At 37.4% G+C, this 15,261-nt stretch overlaps 1 protein-coding gene across 5 annotated transcripts in view; it reads right to left on the bottom strand.

Annotated features, from left to right (window-relative positions):
• The window catches only part of ATF6 (activating transcription factor 6), a 276,390-nt gene that overhangs the window by 104,366 nt on the left and 156,763 nt on the right, over window positions 1-15,261 (bottom strand). The window contains exon 15 of one of the 5 annotated variants that reach the window (XM_077156702.1): window positions 8,837-9,201. The exons of the other annotated variants lie outside the window; for them this stretch is intronic. Coding sequence (XP_077012817.1) covers window positions 9,139-9,201 — 63 coding nt within the window. The 3' untranslated portion in view covers window positions 8,837-9,138. Of the gene's footprint in view, window positions 1-8,836; window positions 9,202-15,261 lie in introns of those variants that run through there. 5 annotated transcript variants of the gene reach the window in all.

Here is a 15,261-nt window from a genome sequence, read left to right as displayed (position 1 = left end):
ATGCAAATTATTATATTTGATTTACCTGGTTTCTTACTGAACACATTCATCACTTCATGAAGTTCAGAAAAATAAATTTCTAGGAGACATCTTTTCATATCACCTCTTAATTATTTTAGGCAAAAGGTGAGTATTACTTCTCCATGGAACAGCAACCTCATAGTATGTCAAATTTCTTTAGTTCTAGATGAGCCCCTAGTAGAACTATTAGGGTGAGCTGTAGAATATACAGGTAATCGGTTTAAACATTTTGTACTTGTCCCTCACAGCATAAAACGTAGAAAAAGAATACAGAAAAAATTCCACCAATATTTGCAAGAAACAGAGAAAAAAGGTAGCAAAGGGTTGCAGTCACAATATTTATACTATTGAAGCTACTGTTTAAAGCTTATGGAACAATTTTTATCCAGAGAGTTTTTAAGTCTTTATATTTATTACCAAATAAAACTTAAAACATCTAAAATAATTCCTTGTTAAGTAAAAAACTATCTAGGTAACTATGTAACTTTTAAGTACAGAAATCTGGAACAGTAAAGGAATTTAAGACGATGATCATCATCAGTTTTGATGCCCATTTCCCACACTAAGGGCAGAATGTTCTGGTTCTCCAGTCTCTGGTGGGCAGCTCCAGACTGGAAGGGCAGTGGAGGTCCACTCTCCCAAGAAGAGGGTAGGACATGATCAAGCACTGTGCCAGCTTTTGGCCAGTGAATCTGGACTGCTGGGACCACCTGCCGGTTCAAAGCTCCCACCCTTATGCCACTGTCTGGTGCCTACCCTCTGTGGGCTGCGGGGAATAGGTTGCCAAGGAGTGACATCTGCTGGCAAGCGATGGAACTGCACCCTTGGGGACAAAATTAAAGGCTTTTAGACATCTTTACCCTGGAACCCAGGGGAACTGCTGTTTGTCCCTTTATGGGTCCCTGGCCCAGTCCTGGTTAGGTGATACTGTTGAACCAGGTGTAAAAGAAGAGCATTAACAGAAACCCAATCAATAACAAACATTTAACAAGTGAGAGAAATTGACCTTCGGAGTAAATTCACCAAAATAATTTGATGCCGACATTAGCAAAAAATAATGAGCCAAAATTAAGAAACAGGAAAATACAGCCCAGTCAAAGGAGCAAATAAAAAGTCAGAGGAAATACAGAATTTGGAAGAACTAACCAAAGATGTTCAAACAACCTCTTAAACAGATTCAACAAGATGGCTAAAAGGACAAAGACACTGGGTAAGCATAAAGAAGAATCTGAAAGCATGCAAAAAACAAAAACAAAAACAAAACAGAGCATATGGGAATGAAAGGCACAATAGATGAAATTAAAAAGACACTAGAGGCACACAACAGCAGATATAAATAAGCAGAAGAAAGGATCAGCAAGCTAGAAGACAAAGCACCCGAATTCAAACAGATAAAAAAAAAAAAAGATAAAGAATAGGAAAAAATAAGCAGGGTCCCTGGGAACTGACTGAGAACATGAAGCACACAAACATTTGAGTCATGGGTGTCCCAGAAGGAGAAGAGACGGGAAAGAGGGGAGAAAGAATATTTGAGGAAATAATGGCCAAGAAATTTCCAAATCTTATGAAAGGCAATGTACGCCAAACCAACTAAACCTGAATAGATGTACTCAAGACACCTACTGATCAAAATGTCAAGTGCCAAAGATAAAAGAAAAAAAGCAATTCATTACACACAAGGATGCATGCCCAATAAAACTAAGCACCTATTTTTCATCAGAAACCATGGTGATGAGAAGACAGTGGTATGATACATTTGAAATACTGAAAGAGAAAAACTGCCAGCCAATTAATTTTCTATCTGGCAAAACTGTCCTTCAAAAATGAGGGAGAGTTTAAGATACCCACAGATAAGCAGAATCGGAGAGTTTGTTGACAAGAGCCCTGCCCTATAAGAAATAATAATGGGAGTCCTACGGGCTGAAAGGAAAGGGCAGGAGCAAGATGTTTGGAAGAGAGTGTAGAAATAAAGATTACCAGTAATAGTAACTAAAAGGGTAAAAAGAGATATAAAAATAAGATAGGACATACAAAAAAGGATAACATAGTTAAGTACAGCCTTTACAGAAATTACATTGTATGTCAATAAATTAAATGCACAAACAAAAGACACAGACAGGCATAATAGACAAAAATACATGCTGTCTACAACAGACTCACCTCAGACAAAAGGATACAAATAGATTAAAAGGAAAGGCTGGAAAAAGACATTCCACACAAACATAGCCCCCCAAAAAGCTGGTATAGCTATGCTAATATCCTACAAAATGGACTTTAAATGCAAAGCTGTTATCAGAAGCAAATAAGGGCATTATATACTAATAAAAGAGGGAAATTCCCCAAGAATAATAATCATAATTATATATGCACCTAACCAGACCCCAAAATATATGAAGCAAACACTAGCATAACTGAAGGGAGAACCAGACATATCTACAGTATAGCTGGACACTTCAATACAATATTCACATCAATAGATAGCACTTCTAGACAGAAGATCAATAAAGAGAACTTTAATAATTAGATAAATAAACTATATCTAACACAAATATAGAGAACAATGTACCCCAAAATAGCAGGATATACATTATTCTCAAGTGCTCATGGATCATTCTCCAGGATGGACCACATGCTGGGTCATAAAACAGGCCCTAATAAATATAAAAAGAAGGAAATTACACAAAGCACTTTTTCTGATCACAAGAGAATGACGCTGGAATTAAAGAATAGTTGGAGCACTGAAAAATGCACACATGTACGGAGGTTAATACACTCTTAATCAGTGAGACAAAGAACAAATTGCAAGAAAAATCAGTAAATATCTTGAGATGAATGAAAATTAGAAAACAAAATCAAAGCTTCTGGGATGTAGCAAAGGTGGTATTAAAAGGGAAATGTATAGGCCTAAATTGAAAAGGAAGAAAGAGCCAAAATCAAAGACCTAACTACATACTCAGAGGAACAAGAAAACATCCGCAAACTAATTCCAAAGCAAGCAGAAAGAAAGACTGGAGCATAAATAAATGAAACTGAGAACAACAACAGAGAGATTCTACAAAACCGAAAGTTGGTTCTTTGAGAAGAACAAAATTGACAAGCCATTATCAACAAAATTGACAAGCTAGACTGATGAGGGTGGGGGGAGGGAAGATGCAATTAAATAAAATCAGAAATGAGAGGAGGGGCGTTACTATTGACCCCATACAAATACAATTAAAAAAAAAGAGTATAAGAAGATACTACAAACAACTGTATGCCAACAAACTAGACACTTAGTTGAAATGGACAATCTTCTAGAAACACATAAACAACCCACACTGACTCCAGAAGAAACAGAAGATCTCAACAAACCAACCACAAGTAAGGAGATTGAAAGAGTCATCAAAAATCAAAGAAAAGCCCAGAACAAGATGGCTTCACAGGTGACTTCTACCAACCATTCCAATAAGAATGGTGGGATACAAGATCAACATGCAAAACTCAGTAATGTTTCTATACACCATAAATGAGCAACCCAAGGAGGAAATCAGGAAAAAAATTCCATTTTGGATATGTTACAAAAGTTTCCACTTAATATAATCCCATGTCCCAATAATGTAAAAGAATAAAATAACTAGAAGTAAACTTAGCAAAGGATATGCAGGACCTGTATTTAGAAAACTATAAAACATTGCTAAAAGGAATGAAAGAAGGCATAAGAAAGTGGAAGGGAATTCTGTGTTCATGCATTGGAAGACTAAATACTGTTAAGACGTCAATTCTACCCAAACAGATTTACAGATCCAACACAATCCGTATCAAAATCCCAAAAGCTTAACTTTGCAAAATTGGAAAAGCCAATTATCAAAAATTTTTGGAAGGGTAAAAGGCCCTGAAAAGCCAAAAACATCTTGAAAAAGAAAAATGAAGTTGGAGGACTTTTACTTCCTAATTTTGAAGCATATGACAAAGTTACAGTGATAAAAACAGTACAGTATTGGCATAAAGATAGATATATTGGCCAATGGACTCAAATTAATAGTTCAGAATGAGTAATCTAAGTAATCTCAGAAAGACTCAAAGGCTGAGAAGACTGTCAAGTCCACCCAACAAAGCAGCCTCTTCAACAAACGGTACTAGGAATACTGGATATACATGTCAAAAAGAATAAAAGTGAACCCCTCTCTTACATATTCAAGAATATATAAAGAGATCCTACAACTCAAAATAAAGAGACAACTCATTTAAAAAATGGCAAAAGTCACGAACAGACATTTTTCCAAAGAGGATATACAGATGGCTAAAAAGCACATGAAAAGATGTTCAACATCACTAGCTATTAGGGAAATGCAAACCCAAAACCCAATGAGAAATCATTTCATACCAACTAGAATAGCTACTATTAAAAAACAGAAAACTGCAAGCATTGGAGAGGATGTGGGGAAATAGGAACACTTGTTCACTGTTGGTGGAAATGTAGAATGGTGCAGCTGATATGGAAGACAGTTTGTTGGTTCCTCAGAAAGCTAAGTATAGAATTGCTCACATGATCCAGCAATCCAACTACGAGGCATATACTCAGAAGATCTGAAGGCAGGGATGTGAACACACATTTCCACACCAATGTTCACAGCAGCATTATTTACAATTTCCAAAAGATGGAAACAACCCAGGTTTCCATCATCCAATGAACGGATAAACAAAATATGATATATACATACATAAAACAGAATATTATGCAGCTGTAAGAAAAAATGAAGTTACGATATATGTGGCTAAATGAACTGTGTGATGCCTGAGGACACTGTTGAGTGAAATGTCAGCCACAAAAGGAAAAATACTGTGTGACCTCACTAAATGGAACTAAATATAACTAGGAAACTCATGGTGTTAATATCTAAAACATAGGCCACCAGAAAATAGAATGACAGAGAATGGGGATCTGATACTTAATTTGTGCAGAAAATATAATAAGGCTGATTATAAATGTTTGGAAATGGATGGAAGGTGATGGGAGCACATTAAGTGAATATAAGTAACAGCAACAATATACGGGTGTAAATGTGGTTGAAAGTGAAAGTTTAGGGTTGTATATGTTACTAGAAGGAAAGCCAGAGGATGAAACTTGGGACTGTATAACAGAGTGAACCCTCTTCAGGGCAAAAATGTTCTAAAATTGATTGTGGTGATAAATGCATAACTCTGTGAATATTATAAAAGATATATACTTGATTGTACACATTAGAAAGCTTATATGGTATATGGATTTATCTCAATGAAGCTACTTTAAAAAAAAACACTGGGTGTCTCAATTTTTATAATAGGATTTTGAACATATGATCTATTTGGTTTCTAAAGCATATGGAACAAAGTTGAAGTAGTAACACATAATACTAGTACACCAAAAGCTTGGATGATAAATATATATATAAATATTTTGTGTGCTGTATGGCGGGGTCACATTTCATTCTTTTCCCATGTGAGTATACTCTTATTGCAGCACTATTTGTTGAATTTTTTGTTTGTTTTTTGGTTTGCTTGTTTGTTTGGGAAGTACCTGGGCTGGAAATCGAACCCGGGTCTTCCACATGGCAGGCAAGAATTCTACCACTGAACTACCCTCTCACCCCCAAGATATATTTATAAGACATGTTTTAGAGGCCTGCTTGCCATTATACATTCTAAGGCACAAGATCAAGCTCAACTCTCATAAGGCTTGGCTGAAATAATTTAACTTCTCTCTGAATGGTTTTTACTAAACTGCACTTTGTGAACCAGATAATACATTTTTAAAAAATTAATAAAAGCAAAAAAGTTTCCACTTAATATAATCCCATGTCCCAATAATGTACCACTATAGGAAATTTCAAATCATCTCTAAGGCTCATCCCAGATACCTTAGAAATCTTAGCTCTAGAGCAGTGCCGTCTACAGGCATATAAGGTGAGCCATATATGCAAACCACATGTGTGATTTAAAATTTTCTAGTATGCACAAAATAAAATGAAAAGAAACAGGTGAAATTTTAATAACATTTTATTTAGCCCAATATCCAAACTACTATCATTCAGCATGTAATCAACATAAAAATTTAAATTTTACCTTTTATTTTCATACCAGGTCTTCAAAATCTGTGTATTTTATGTTTACAGCACATCCCAATTTGGACCAGCTACATTTCAAGACTAGTGACTATGGTATCAGATGGTGCAGACCTAGAGGATAAACTTCTTTCAGGAAATAGTCCTTTCAGGCTTTCTCCTCAACACAAAGCTATAGCTCATCTGCTTTCCCTCTCTAACTTGTAGGTTAAACAGCAGCCATGAAACAACTCCATTAGTAGTTCTTTGGTGGTGGAGGTTAAGGGAAAGGGAATTGGTTAATAGGATATTACTTAAGCCCAATATATTCAAAAGTGAGGCAAACAAACTTGTTATACACCTCTCTAATTGCAGTCTATCTCCAAATATTCTTCAAGCACCATCCTCCAACACAAATGGCACTGCTGATGGTATGGAATACTCTTCCTCTAATGCATATGTAACTGAAAGTATTGAAGCTCCTGGGTTTTGTTTGTTTAAGGGCATTTAAAAAATACTTTTATTGACACATCTTCACACACATACATTCTATACATGGTGTCATGGTCAGGTTCATGTGTCAACTTGGCCAGGTGGTGGTGCCTGGTTGTGTGGTTGGGCAAGCACTGGCCTGTCTGTTGCTATGAGAACATTTCATGGACTTAAATCATGATCATGTTGGCTGCATCCACAGCTGATTGCATCTGTAATCAGCTAAAGGGAGTGGTTTCTGCAATGAGTGATGTTTAATCTAATCACCAGAAGGCTTTTAAGGAGGATTCAGAAGAGACACTCTTTCTGCTTTAGCCAGCAAGTCTCTCCTGTGGGATTCTACCAGACCCTTTCATTGGAGCTGCCAGCTGCACAGCCTACCCTATGGATTTTGGACTCTTCGATTCCCACAGTTGTCCAGCCAGCTTCTCCTGAAAGTTTGTTGAGGACCTTCATCAGAGTTGCCAGCTTACAGCCTGCCCTACAGACCTTAGACTCTACATTCCCACGGTTACATGAGACATTTTTGATATCTATGGATATCTCCTGCTGATTCTATTTCTCTAGAGAACCCTAGCTAATACACATAGTGTATAATCAATGGCTCACAGTATCATCATATGTTGTGCATTCATCACCATGGTCATATTTTAGAACATTTGCTTCACTCCAGAAAAAGAAATAAAAAGAAAACTCATACATCCCATGCCACTTACCCCTCCCTCTCATTAACTACTAGTATTTCCATCTACCCAATCTATTTTACTCCTTATCCGCCCCTATTATATACTTTTTATCCATATTTTTTTTTACTCATCTGTCCATACCCTGGATAAAAGGAGCATCAGGCACAAGGAAATTTAGAATCACACAATCACACAGTCATACTGTAAAAGTTAGATTTTTATCCAATTGTCTTCAAGAATCAAGGTTACTGGAACACAGCTCAACAGTTTCAGGTACTTACCTCTAGTCACTCCAATACACCATAAACTAAAAAGAGATATCTATATAATGCATAAAAATAACCTCCAGGATAACCTCTCCACCCTGAACTCTCTCAGGCACTAAACTTTATTTTGTCTCCTTTCTCTCTTCCCCATTTATGTCAAGAAGCTGGGTCCTGGCTCATGCTGGGAGTTCTGTCCCACATTGCCAGGATATTAACATCCCTGGGAGTCATGTCCCATGTGAGTTTACCTGCTGAGGTGACTAAGAGAGAAAGGCCACATCTGGGCAATTAAAGAGTTTCTCTAGGAGTGACTCTTAGGCATAACTTTAAGTAGGTTTAGCCTATCCTTTGCAGGAATAAGTTTCATAGGGGTGAACCCCAAGATCAAGGGCTTAGCCTAGATTGTCCCCACTGCTTGCAAAAATATCAGAAATTCTCAAGAGGGTGAGGCTGAATATCATCTCCTTTCTCCCCTGTCCCCCAAGGGGACTTTGCAAATACTTTATTCATTGCCCAAATTACTCTGGGATATATCAGGGCATCCCACTAACCTGGAAAAACCAACAAAGTCTCTTGCCCTATTCAAGATTCCATGTATTTATGGTGTTCAACTAACCTAACCACACAAGTTAAATTAGGTAATGTGCTATCCAAAATGCAAATTTTGCACCATATAAAAAAAAAAATTATGTGCACCCTTGGCTGCACATAAAAGTAAAGTTTTAAAATACGGACATCATCCTTTACCCTGTATTCTGACCTACCTAGTCCTAGCCAGATCAGCTACCTTCATATCGCTAGTTAAGGTCTAATTCTTTAAGGGGCATTGTTAACGGAGTAAATAAAGTTATTTTAAACATAAATTCAGAGATTGTGCTTCAGATATCTTCACATAATCTTTAAATAAAAATATTACAGTTCACTCTGGTTTAGAAACATTTCAACTTCTCTTAAATTTTACAGACTAAAATAACATATCACTTATGTGGAGATGTTATGTTAACTTGTTGAATTACATTTGTTTTCATACTTCTAGAAGAACTCTTTTAACATCATTTCATTTTCACATAATAAGGAGTAGTATAGTACAGTGAAAAGAGCAGTAGCCTGAAAAGGACGATAATTTGGCTTCTAGACCTTGTTCTGTCACAAATGAACTATATAACTTGTGAAGTCTAAGTTTCTTCATCTGAAAAGCAAAGAGATCAAAAGTATATCTCTAAATCTCAATACTTAAACTGGAAACTATATCTTTATTCAAGAATTTAAAAATACACTTCAAAAGCAATGTTATTTGAAGCAAGTTTTATTATTTTCAGTGTATTGTTGTTATAAAATATTGCAAGAGAGACTAAATGACAAAGCTAAAATAAATGACTAAATTGGAAAAGGAGTCTAAAAGGATTACAGTTTCTACTTCCAGCTTTTCACCAATAAGTAAAAATAACACTTGACATTCTCTACGTGAGAGACTTCATTAAATTCAGCTAACAAGTGAAACATTTTAAATTTGGGTGACTGAGTTTTATTACTTTTATCAGCTTCACAGACAAAATTCTAATTGGGCTTTAGGAGCCTGAACATCAAAATAAAGTCAGTGGGTGCACGGGTAGTTTAGTGGTTAGAATGTCCGCCTTCCATGCGGGAGACCCGGGTTCGATTCCCGGACCATTCACCCTAAATAAATAAATAAATAAAGTCAGTAAGATCCAGCCAACACAACAAGCAAACTCACCACCCTCCCCCTGTCTATGTCCAACCATGGGTGTGGACCTTCCTGGCAACGTGGGACAAAAATCCTAGAATGAGCTGAGACTCGGCAGCAAGGGATTGAGAAAACCTTTTGGACCAAAAGGGGGAAGAGTGAATTGAGACAAAATGTCAATGGCTGAGGGATTCCAAACAGAGTCTATATAGAGGTTATCCAGGAGGTTATTCTTACGCATTAAGTAGATATCACCTTCTTATTCAAGATGTAATGGAGAGGCTGGAGGGAACTGCCTGAAAATGATATAGCTTTCACAGTGTGACTGTGTGATGGTGAAAACCTTGTGTCTCATGCTCCTTTTATCTACCTTGTCAACAGACGAGTAGAACATATGGAATAAAAATAAATAATAGGGGGAACAAATGTTAAAATAAATTTAGTTTGGGAAATGCTAGTGATCAATGAAAGCGAGGGATAAGGGTATGGAATGTATAATCTTTTTTTCTGTTTTCTTTTATTTCTTTTTCTGTTGTCTTTTTCTTTTTCTGAATTGATGCAAATGTTCTAAGAAATGATGAATATGCAACTAAGTGATAATATTGTGAATTACTGATTATATACGTAGAACAGAATGATCACATGTTAATGTTTTAGTTTGTTGTTAATTTTTTAAATTAATAAATAAATAAATTTTAAAAAGTCTTAAAAATAATTAAAATAAAAAAATAAAGTCACCGATGAATTCCAGAATGATTTGATCAGTGACTGGAAAAGTTATTTGCAAGCCCCCTTTGGGGAATGGTGAGAGTGGGGAGAAATTCAACTTCCCCAAGTTGAATTCTTGATATTCTCACAAGCAGTGTGGACAACCAAAGCTATAGGCTGAGCCCCCAGTCTTGGGGTGTGTTCACATGAAACTTAACCCCACAAAAGATAGGTCAAGTCTGCTTAAAATTTAGGCCTAAGAGTCACCCCCAAGAGAGCCTCTTTTGTTGCTCAGATGTGGCCTCTCTATCCAGCCAATATGATGAGCAGTCTCACCACCCTCCCCCTCTCTGCATGGGACATGACTTCCAGGGGTGTGGACCTTCCTGGCAACGTGGGACAAAGATCCTGGAATGAGCTGAGACTCAGCATCAAAGGACTGAGAAAAACCCTAGAATGAGCTGAGAATTAACATCAAGAGACTGAGAGAACCTTCTGGACCGAAAGGGGGAAGAGTAAAATGAGGCAAAGTGTCAATGGCTGAGAGATTCCAAACAGAGTTGAGAGGTTATCCTGGAGGTTATTCTTACGCATTAAGTAGATATCACCTTGTTGTTCAAGATGTAGTGGAGAGGCTGGAAGGAATTGCCTGAAAATGTAGTACTGTGTTCCAGTAGCCATGTTTCTTGATGATGACTGAACAATGATATAGCTTTCACAATGAGACTCTGTGAATGTGAAAACCTTATGTCTGATGCTCCTTTTAGCTACTATATCAACAGAAGAGTAGAACATACGGAATAAAAATAAATAATAGGGGGAACAAATGTTAAAATAAATTCAGTTTGAAATAGTGGTAAATGAAAGCGAGGGGTAAGGGGTATGGTAAGTATAGTTTTTTTTTCCTCTATTATCATTTTATTTCTTTTTCCGTTGTCTTTTTACTTCTTTTTCTAAATCGATGCAAATGTACTAAGAAATGATGAATATGTAACTATGTGATGATATTAAGAATTACTGATTATATATGTAGAATGGAATGATTTCTAAATGTTTTGTTGGTTAATTTTTTTAATTAATATAAAAAGAAAAAATAAAGTCAGTAAGAAAAAATAAATACAACTGTGTATTCATCTAACATGGAGCACTTATTGTTTTTGATGAAAAAACAAATCATGAAACTTTTATATATATTCTGCTTCCCACAAACAATTTCAGTACAAGGTGGGCAGATTATTGCACATGTTGCAGTATAGTTTTTCTGTCGCAGAGAACAGGGCTGGTCCAGCACCTGTGTCTGTAACTGACTGGGTCCTTTGTTTTCCCAAAAAGATAAGTAAGTTAAAAATGTCTTGATGTCAACGTACAATAGCATCTTTAAGAAATGTTTAAATGTTGAAAGAGGAAGTAGTATCCCCTACTACTCAAACCAAATCATGTAAGCAAGAAAACTCATGTAATTAGTATAAGACAACTAATTGCAAGAAGTTTTTGGTACGTATTTCATAGAGGCAAATAAAATGCTTTTGGGGGGGGCATTAAATAACAAAACACAGATATATATTAAAGCCATCATGGAGTCCCAACTCAAAAGCTGAGTAAAATACTAATCTAAGTACCTAGACATTCTCACAGTCATACTGTACATATTCTCCTGCCTGCCTCATCTCTATTTTCCACATACTAGTCAAAATGTCTGCCTCAGACAATATATCTCTTACAGGTAGGGAACAGAGCCTTAAGAATCCTTAGAAAACAGGATGAATGAGCTTTATCTATTACCATCTGAATCTGGAGATATCAGTCAAATGAAATGATACTATTGAATCTGATTTAAATCTAAAGGCTTAACTTTTACAAAAGTATGCATGTTATGTGGCAATTATGTAAAAATATATATGCATCATTTTAAATGAATGAGGTACACATACAGCTCAATAATTTTATTAAGCTGGTGGATTATATTAGATGATTTCTTTTTTTTATTTTCCAGATTTCTGAGTGTTTAAGTAGTCATTTTGAAATCTAAAAACGTTTAAATATCTATTACTGGTTGAGACCATTTGATAAAAATTCTACAGAAATATGTAAACTTCATCAGGACAAGAACAAAAAGATGTTGCCTACAAAAACCAAAGAATTTATATACTAACAACTCAGTAAATTTAAAAACCTCTAACTTCAAAAGTTTAAGAACACTTTAAAAATTAAGCCCCTTCTCATCATTTATGTGTTTAAGGAAAGTCTTTCACTTGGTTCTAAAAACCAGTTACTAATTTTGGAGTTTCCAATCAAATTTTAGTTAGTAATTCTCGTGAAGTATAAACAGAATATAAAAATTCAAATTATTTAATTCTAAAATGAGTTTTTAAAATCGTTTTCTAAAAGCATCAACATATACTACTCAAATTCAATGTGCTGGTTTGAAAGAATGTATGCCCCCTAAGAAAAGCCATGTTTTAATATAAATCCCATTTCATAAAGGTAGAATAATCCCTATTCAATACTGTATGTTTGAAACTGTAATCAGATCATCTCCCTGAATGATGGGATTTAGTCAAGAGTGGTTGTTAAACTGGATTAAGGGACGACATGTCTCCACCCATTTGGGTGGGTCTTGATTGGTATTGGAGTCCTATAAAAGAGGAAATATTTTGGAGAATGAGAGATTCAGACAGAACAGAACAATGTAGCCATGAGATGCAGAGAGTCCACAAGCCAGCAAACTTTGGAGATGACGAAGGAAAATGCCTCCCGAGGAACTTCATGAAGCCAGAAGCCAGGAGAGAAAATTAGCAGATGACAGCGCCATGTTCGCCATGTGCCCTTCCAGCTGAGAGAGAAGCCCTGACTGTGTTCACCACATGCCTTCTCACTTGAGAGAGAGACCCTGAACTTCATGGGCCTTCTTGAATCAAGGTATCTCTCCCTGGATGCCTGTGACTGGACATTTCTATAGACTTGTAATTGGGACATTTTCTCGGCCTTAGAACTGTAAACTAGCAACTTATTAAATTCCCCTTTTAAAAAGCCATTCCGTTTCTGGTATATTGCATTCCAGCAGCTAGCAAACCAGAACAGATTTTGGTACCAGAGAGTGGGGTTCTGCTGCTGCAGTTTGCAAATACCAAACATGTTGGAACAGCTTTTTAAATGGATAAGGGGAAGAATCTGGAAGAGTCGTGAGAAGCTTGATAGAGAAGGCCTAGAATGCTTTGGAAAGACTGCTGGTAGAAATGTGGACTCTACAGATACCCCTGATGAGGCCTTAGACAGAAATGAGGCATGTGTTATTACAGACTGGAAGGAAGGTGATCCTTGTTTTAAAATGGCAGATAATATGGCAAAGTTGACCAGTGGCCAGTCACTTCCAGTTGGCTGGAAGGCAGATTTTAAAGGCCATGAACTTGGATATTTAGCAAAGGAGATTTCCAAATTAAATGTCGAAAGTGCAGCCTGGTTTCTCCTCGCAGCTTATAGTGAAATGTGACAGGAAAGAGATAAGCTGAGAACTGAATTCTTAGATACAAAGCAACCAGAGATTGAAGTTCTGGAAAATTCTGGGCCTCCAGGAAAGGAGACCCCAGAGAATAGTGCCCCACATGAGGTCTTGGCTAAATGTGGAACCACTCAGTCATTTCAGAGAAAGCCAGGCTCAGACATGGAGTTATCCAGGAAGGACTTATGGAAACTCCCTATGTCTGATGGGCATGATCCAAAGCTACTGCATAGAAAGCCAACAAGAGTGCTGTGGGACATGTATAAACAGAGCCGTTGCCAGTCTGGACTGGGGGGTTCAGAGAAGGGACACACTGGAGGAAAAATAACTTCAGAGGCAAAACCATGGAGACTGAGGTCTGAAGTCAAGAAGCCTCGGGCCAGGAGAACGGACCCACCCAAATCCATTGAGAAGGTGAGTTTGCCCCAAAAGCAGAGGGTGGGCCTTCCACCTGGTTGCAGTGGAAGAGTCATGCTGCCTCAGGCCTTGGAGAAGGTGAAGCACATTCCTTGGGGTTTGGGGAGAGCCTGGCTGTCACCACATGGAGGGGTTGAGCATGTGCCCCGGAGATGGCAGAGAGCCCGGATACAGCCCCGATGCTTGGAGAGGGTGGAGCCTAGAGAAGGGTGGTCTCCCCAATATCCCCCAAGGTTGCATTCAGAGAGGCAGGCGTAGGCATTTGGAAAGGGTGGGACTGCCACTTTCTAAAGCCCTGAGGATAAATGACTCTCAGACTTTGAAATCTAATGGACTTTGCCCTGCAGGTTTTCGAAACTGTATGGGTCCTGTACCCCTGTGTTCCTTCCTCCCTATAGAAATGTGTATATGTATCCTATGACTGTTCCTCCTTTATATGTTGGCAGCAAATAACTTGTTATGAGTTTTCAAAGGTCCAGAGCAAATGGAGAGAATTTTGCATTAGGACAGACCATGCCTGTAACTGACTTGATGAGATTTTATACTTTCTCTAATTTGGTACTTATTGTATTGCTACTGAAAGGTTTAAGGTTTCTGCTATTGTTATGAAATTAATGTATTTTGTATACGGAAAAAATATGTCTTTTTTAGGGGCCAGAGGGTGGAATGTGCTGGTTTGAAAGGATGTATGCCCCCTAAGAAAAGCCAAGTTTTAATATAAATCCCATTTCATAAAGGTAGAATAATCCCTATTCAATACTGTATGTTTGAAACTGTAATCAGATCATCTCCCTGAATGATGGGACTTAGTCAAGAGTGGTTGTTAAACTGGATTAAGGGACGACATGTCTCCACCCATTTGGGTGGGTCTTGATTGGTTTATTGGAGTCCTATAAAAGAGGAAATATTTTGGAGAATGAGAGATTCAGACAGAACAGAACGATGTAGCCATGAGATGCAGAGAGTCCACAAGCCAGCAAACTTTGGAGATGACGAAGGAAAATGCCTCCTGAGGAACTTCATGAAGCCAGAAGCCAGGAGAGAAAACTAGCAGATGACAATGCCATGTTTGCCATGTGCCCTTCCAGCTGAGAGAGAAGCCCTGACTGTGTTCACCACATGCCTTCTCACTTGAGAGAGAGACCCTGAACTTCATGGGCCTTCTTGAATCAAGGTATCTTTCCCTGGATGCCTGTGACTGGACATTTCTATAGACTTGTTGTAATTGGGACATTTTCTCGGCCTTAGAACTGTAAACTTGCAACTCATTAAATTCTCCCTTTTAAAAGCCATTCTGTTTCTGGTATATTGCATTCCAGCAGCTAGCAAACTAGAACATTCAGTCTTCTTTTTAAAGGGACCAAAAAGGTACTTAAAGTCTCAGTACTAATAGCAACTGACTTATATT

The sequence above is a fragment of the Tamandua tetradactyla genome, chromosome 4 (genome assembly GCF_023851605.1).
Source record: "Tamandua tetradactyla isolate mTamTet1 chromosome 4, mTamTet1.pri, whole genome shotgun sequence".
Taxonomy (NCBI): Eukaryota; Metazoa; Chordata; class Mammalia; order Pilosa; family Myrmecophagidae; genus Tamandua; species Tamandua tetradactyla.
This window is presented reverse-complemented; position numbering and strand designations above follow the sequence as displayed.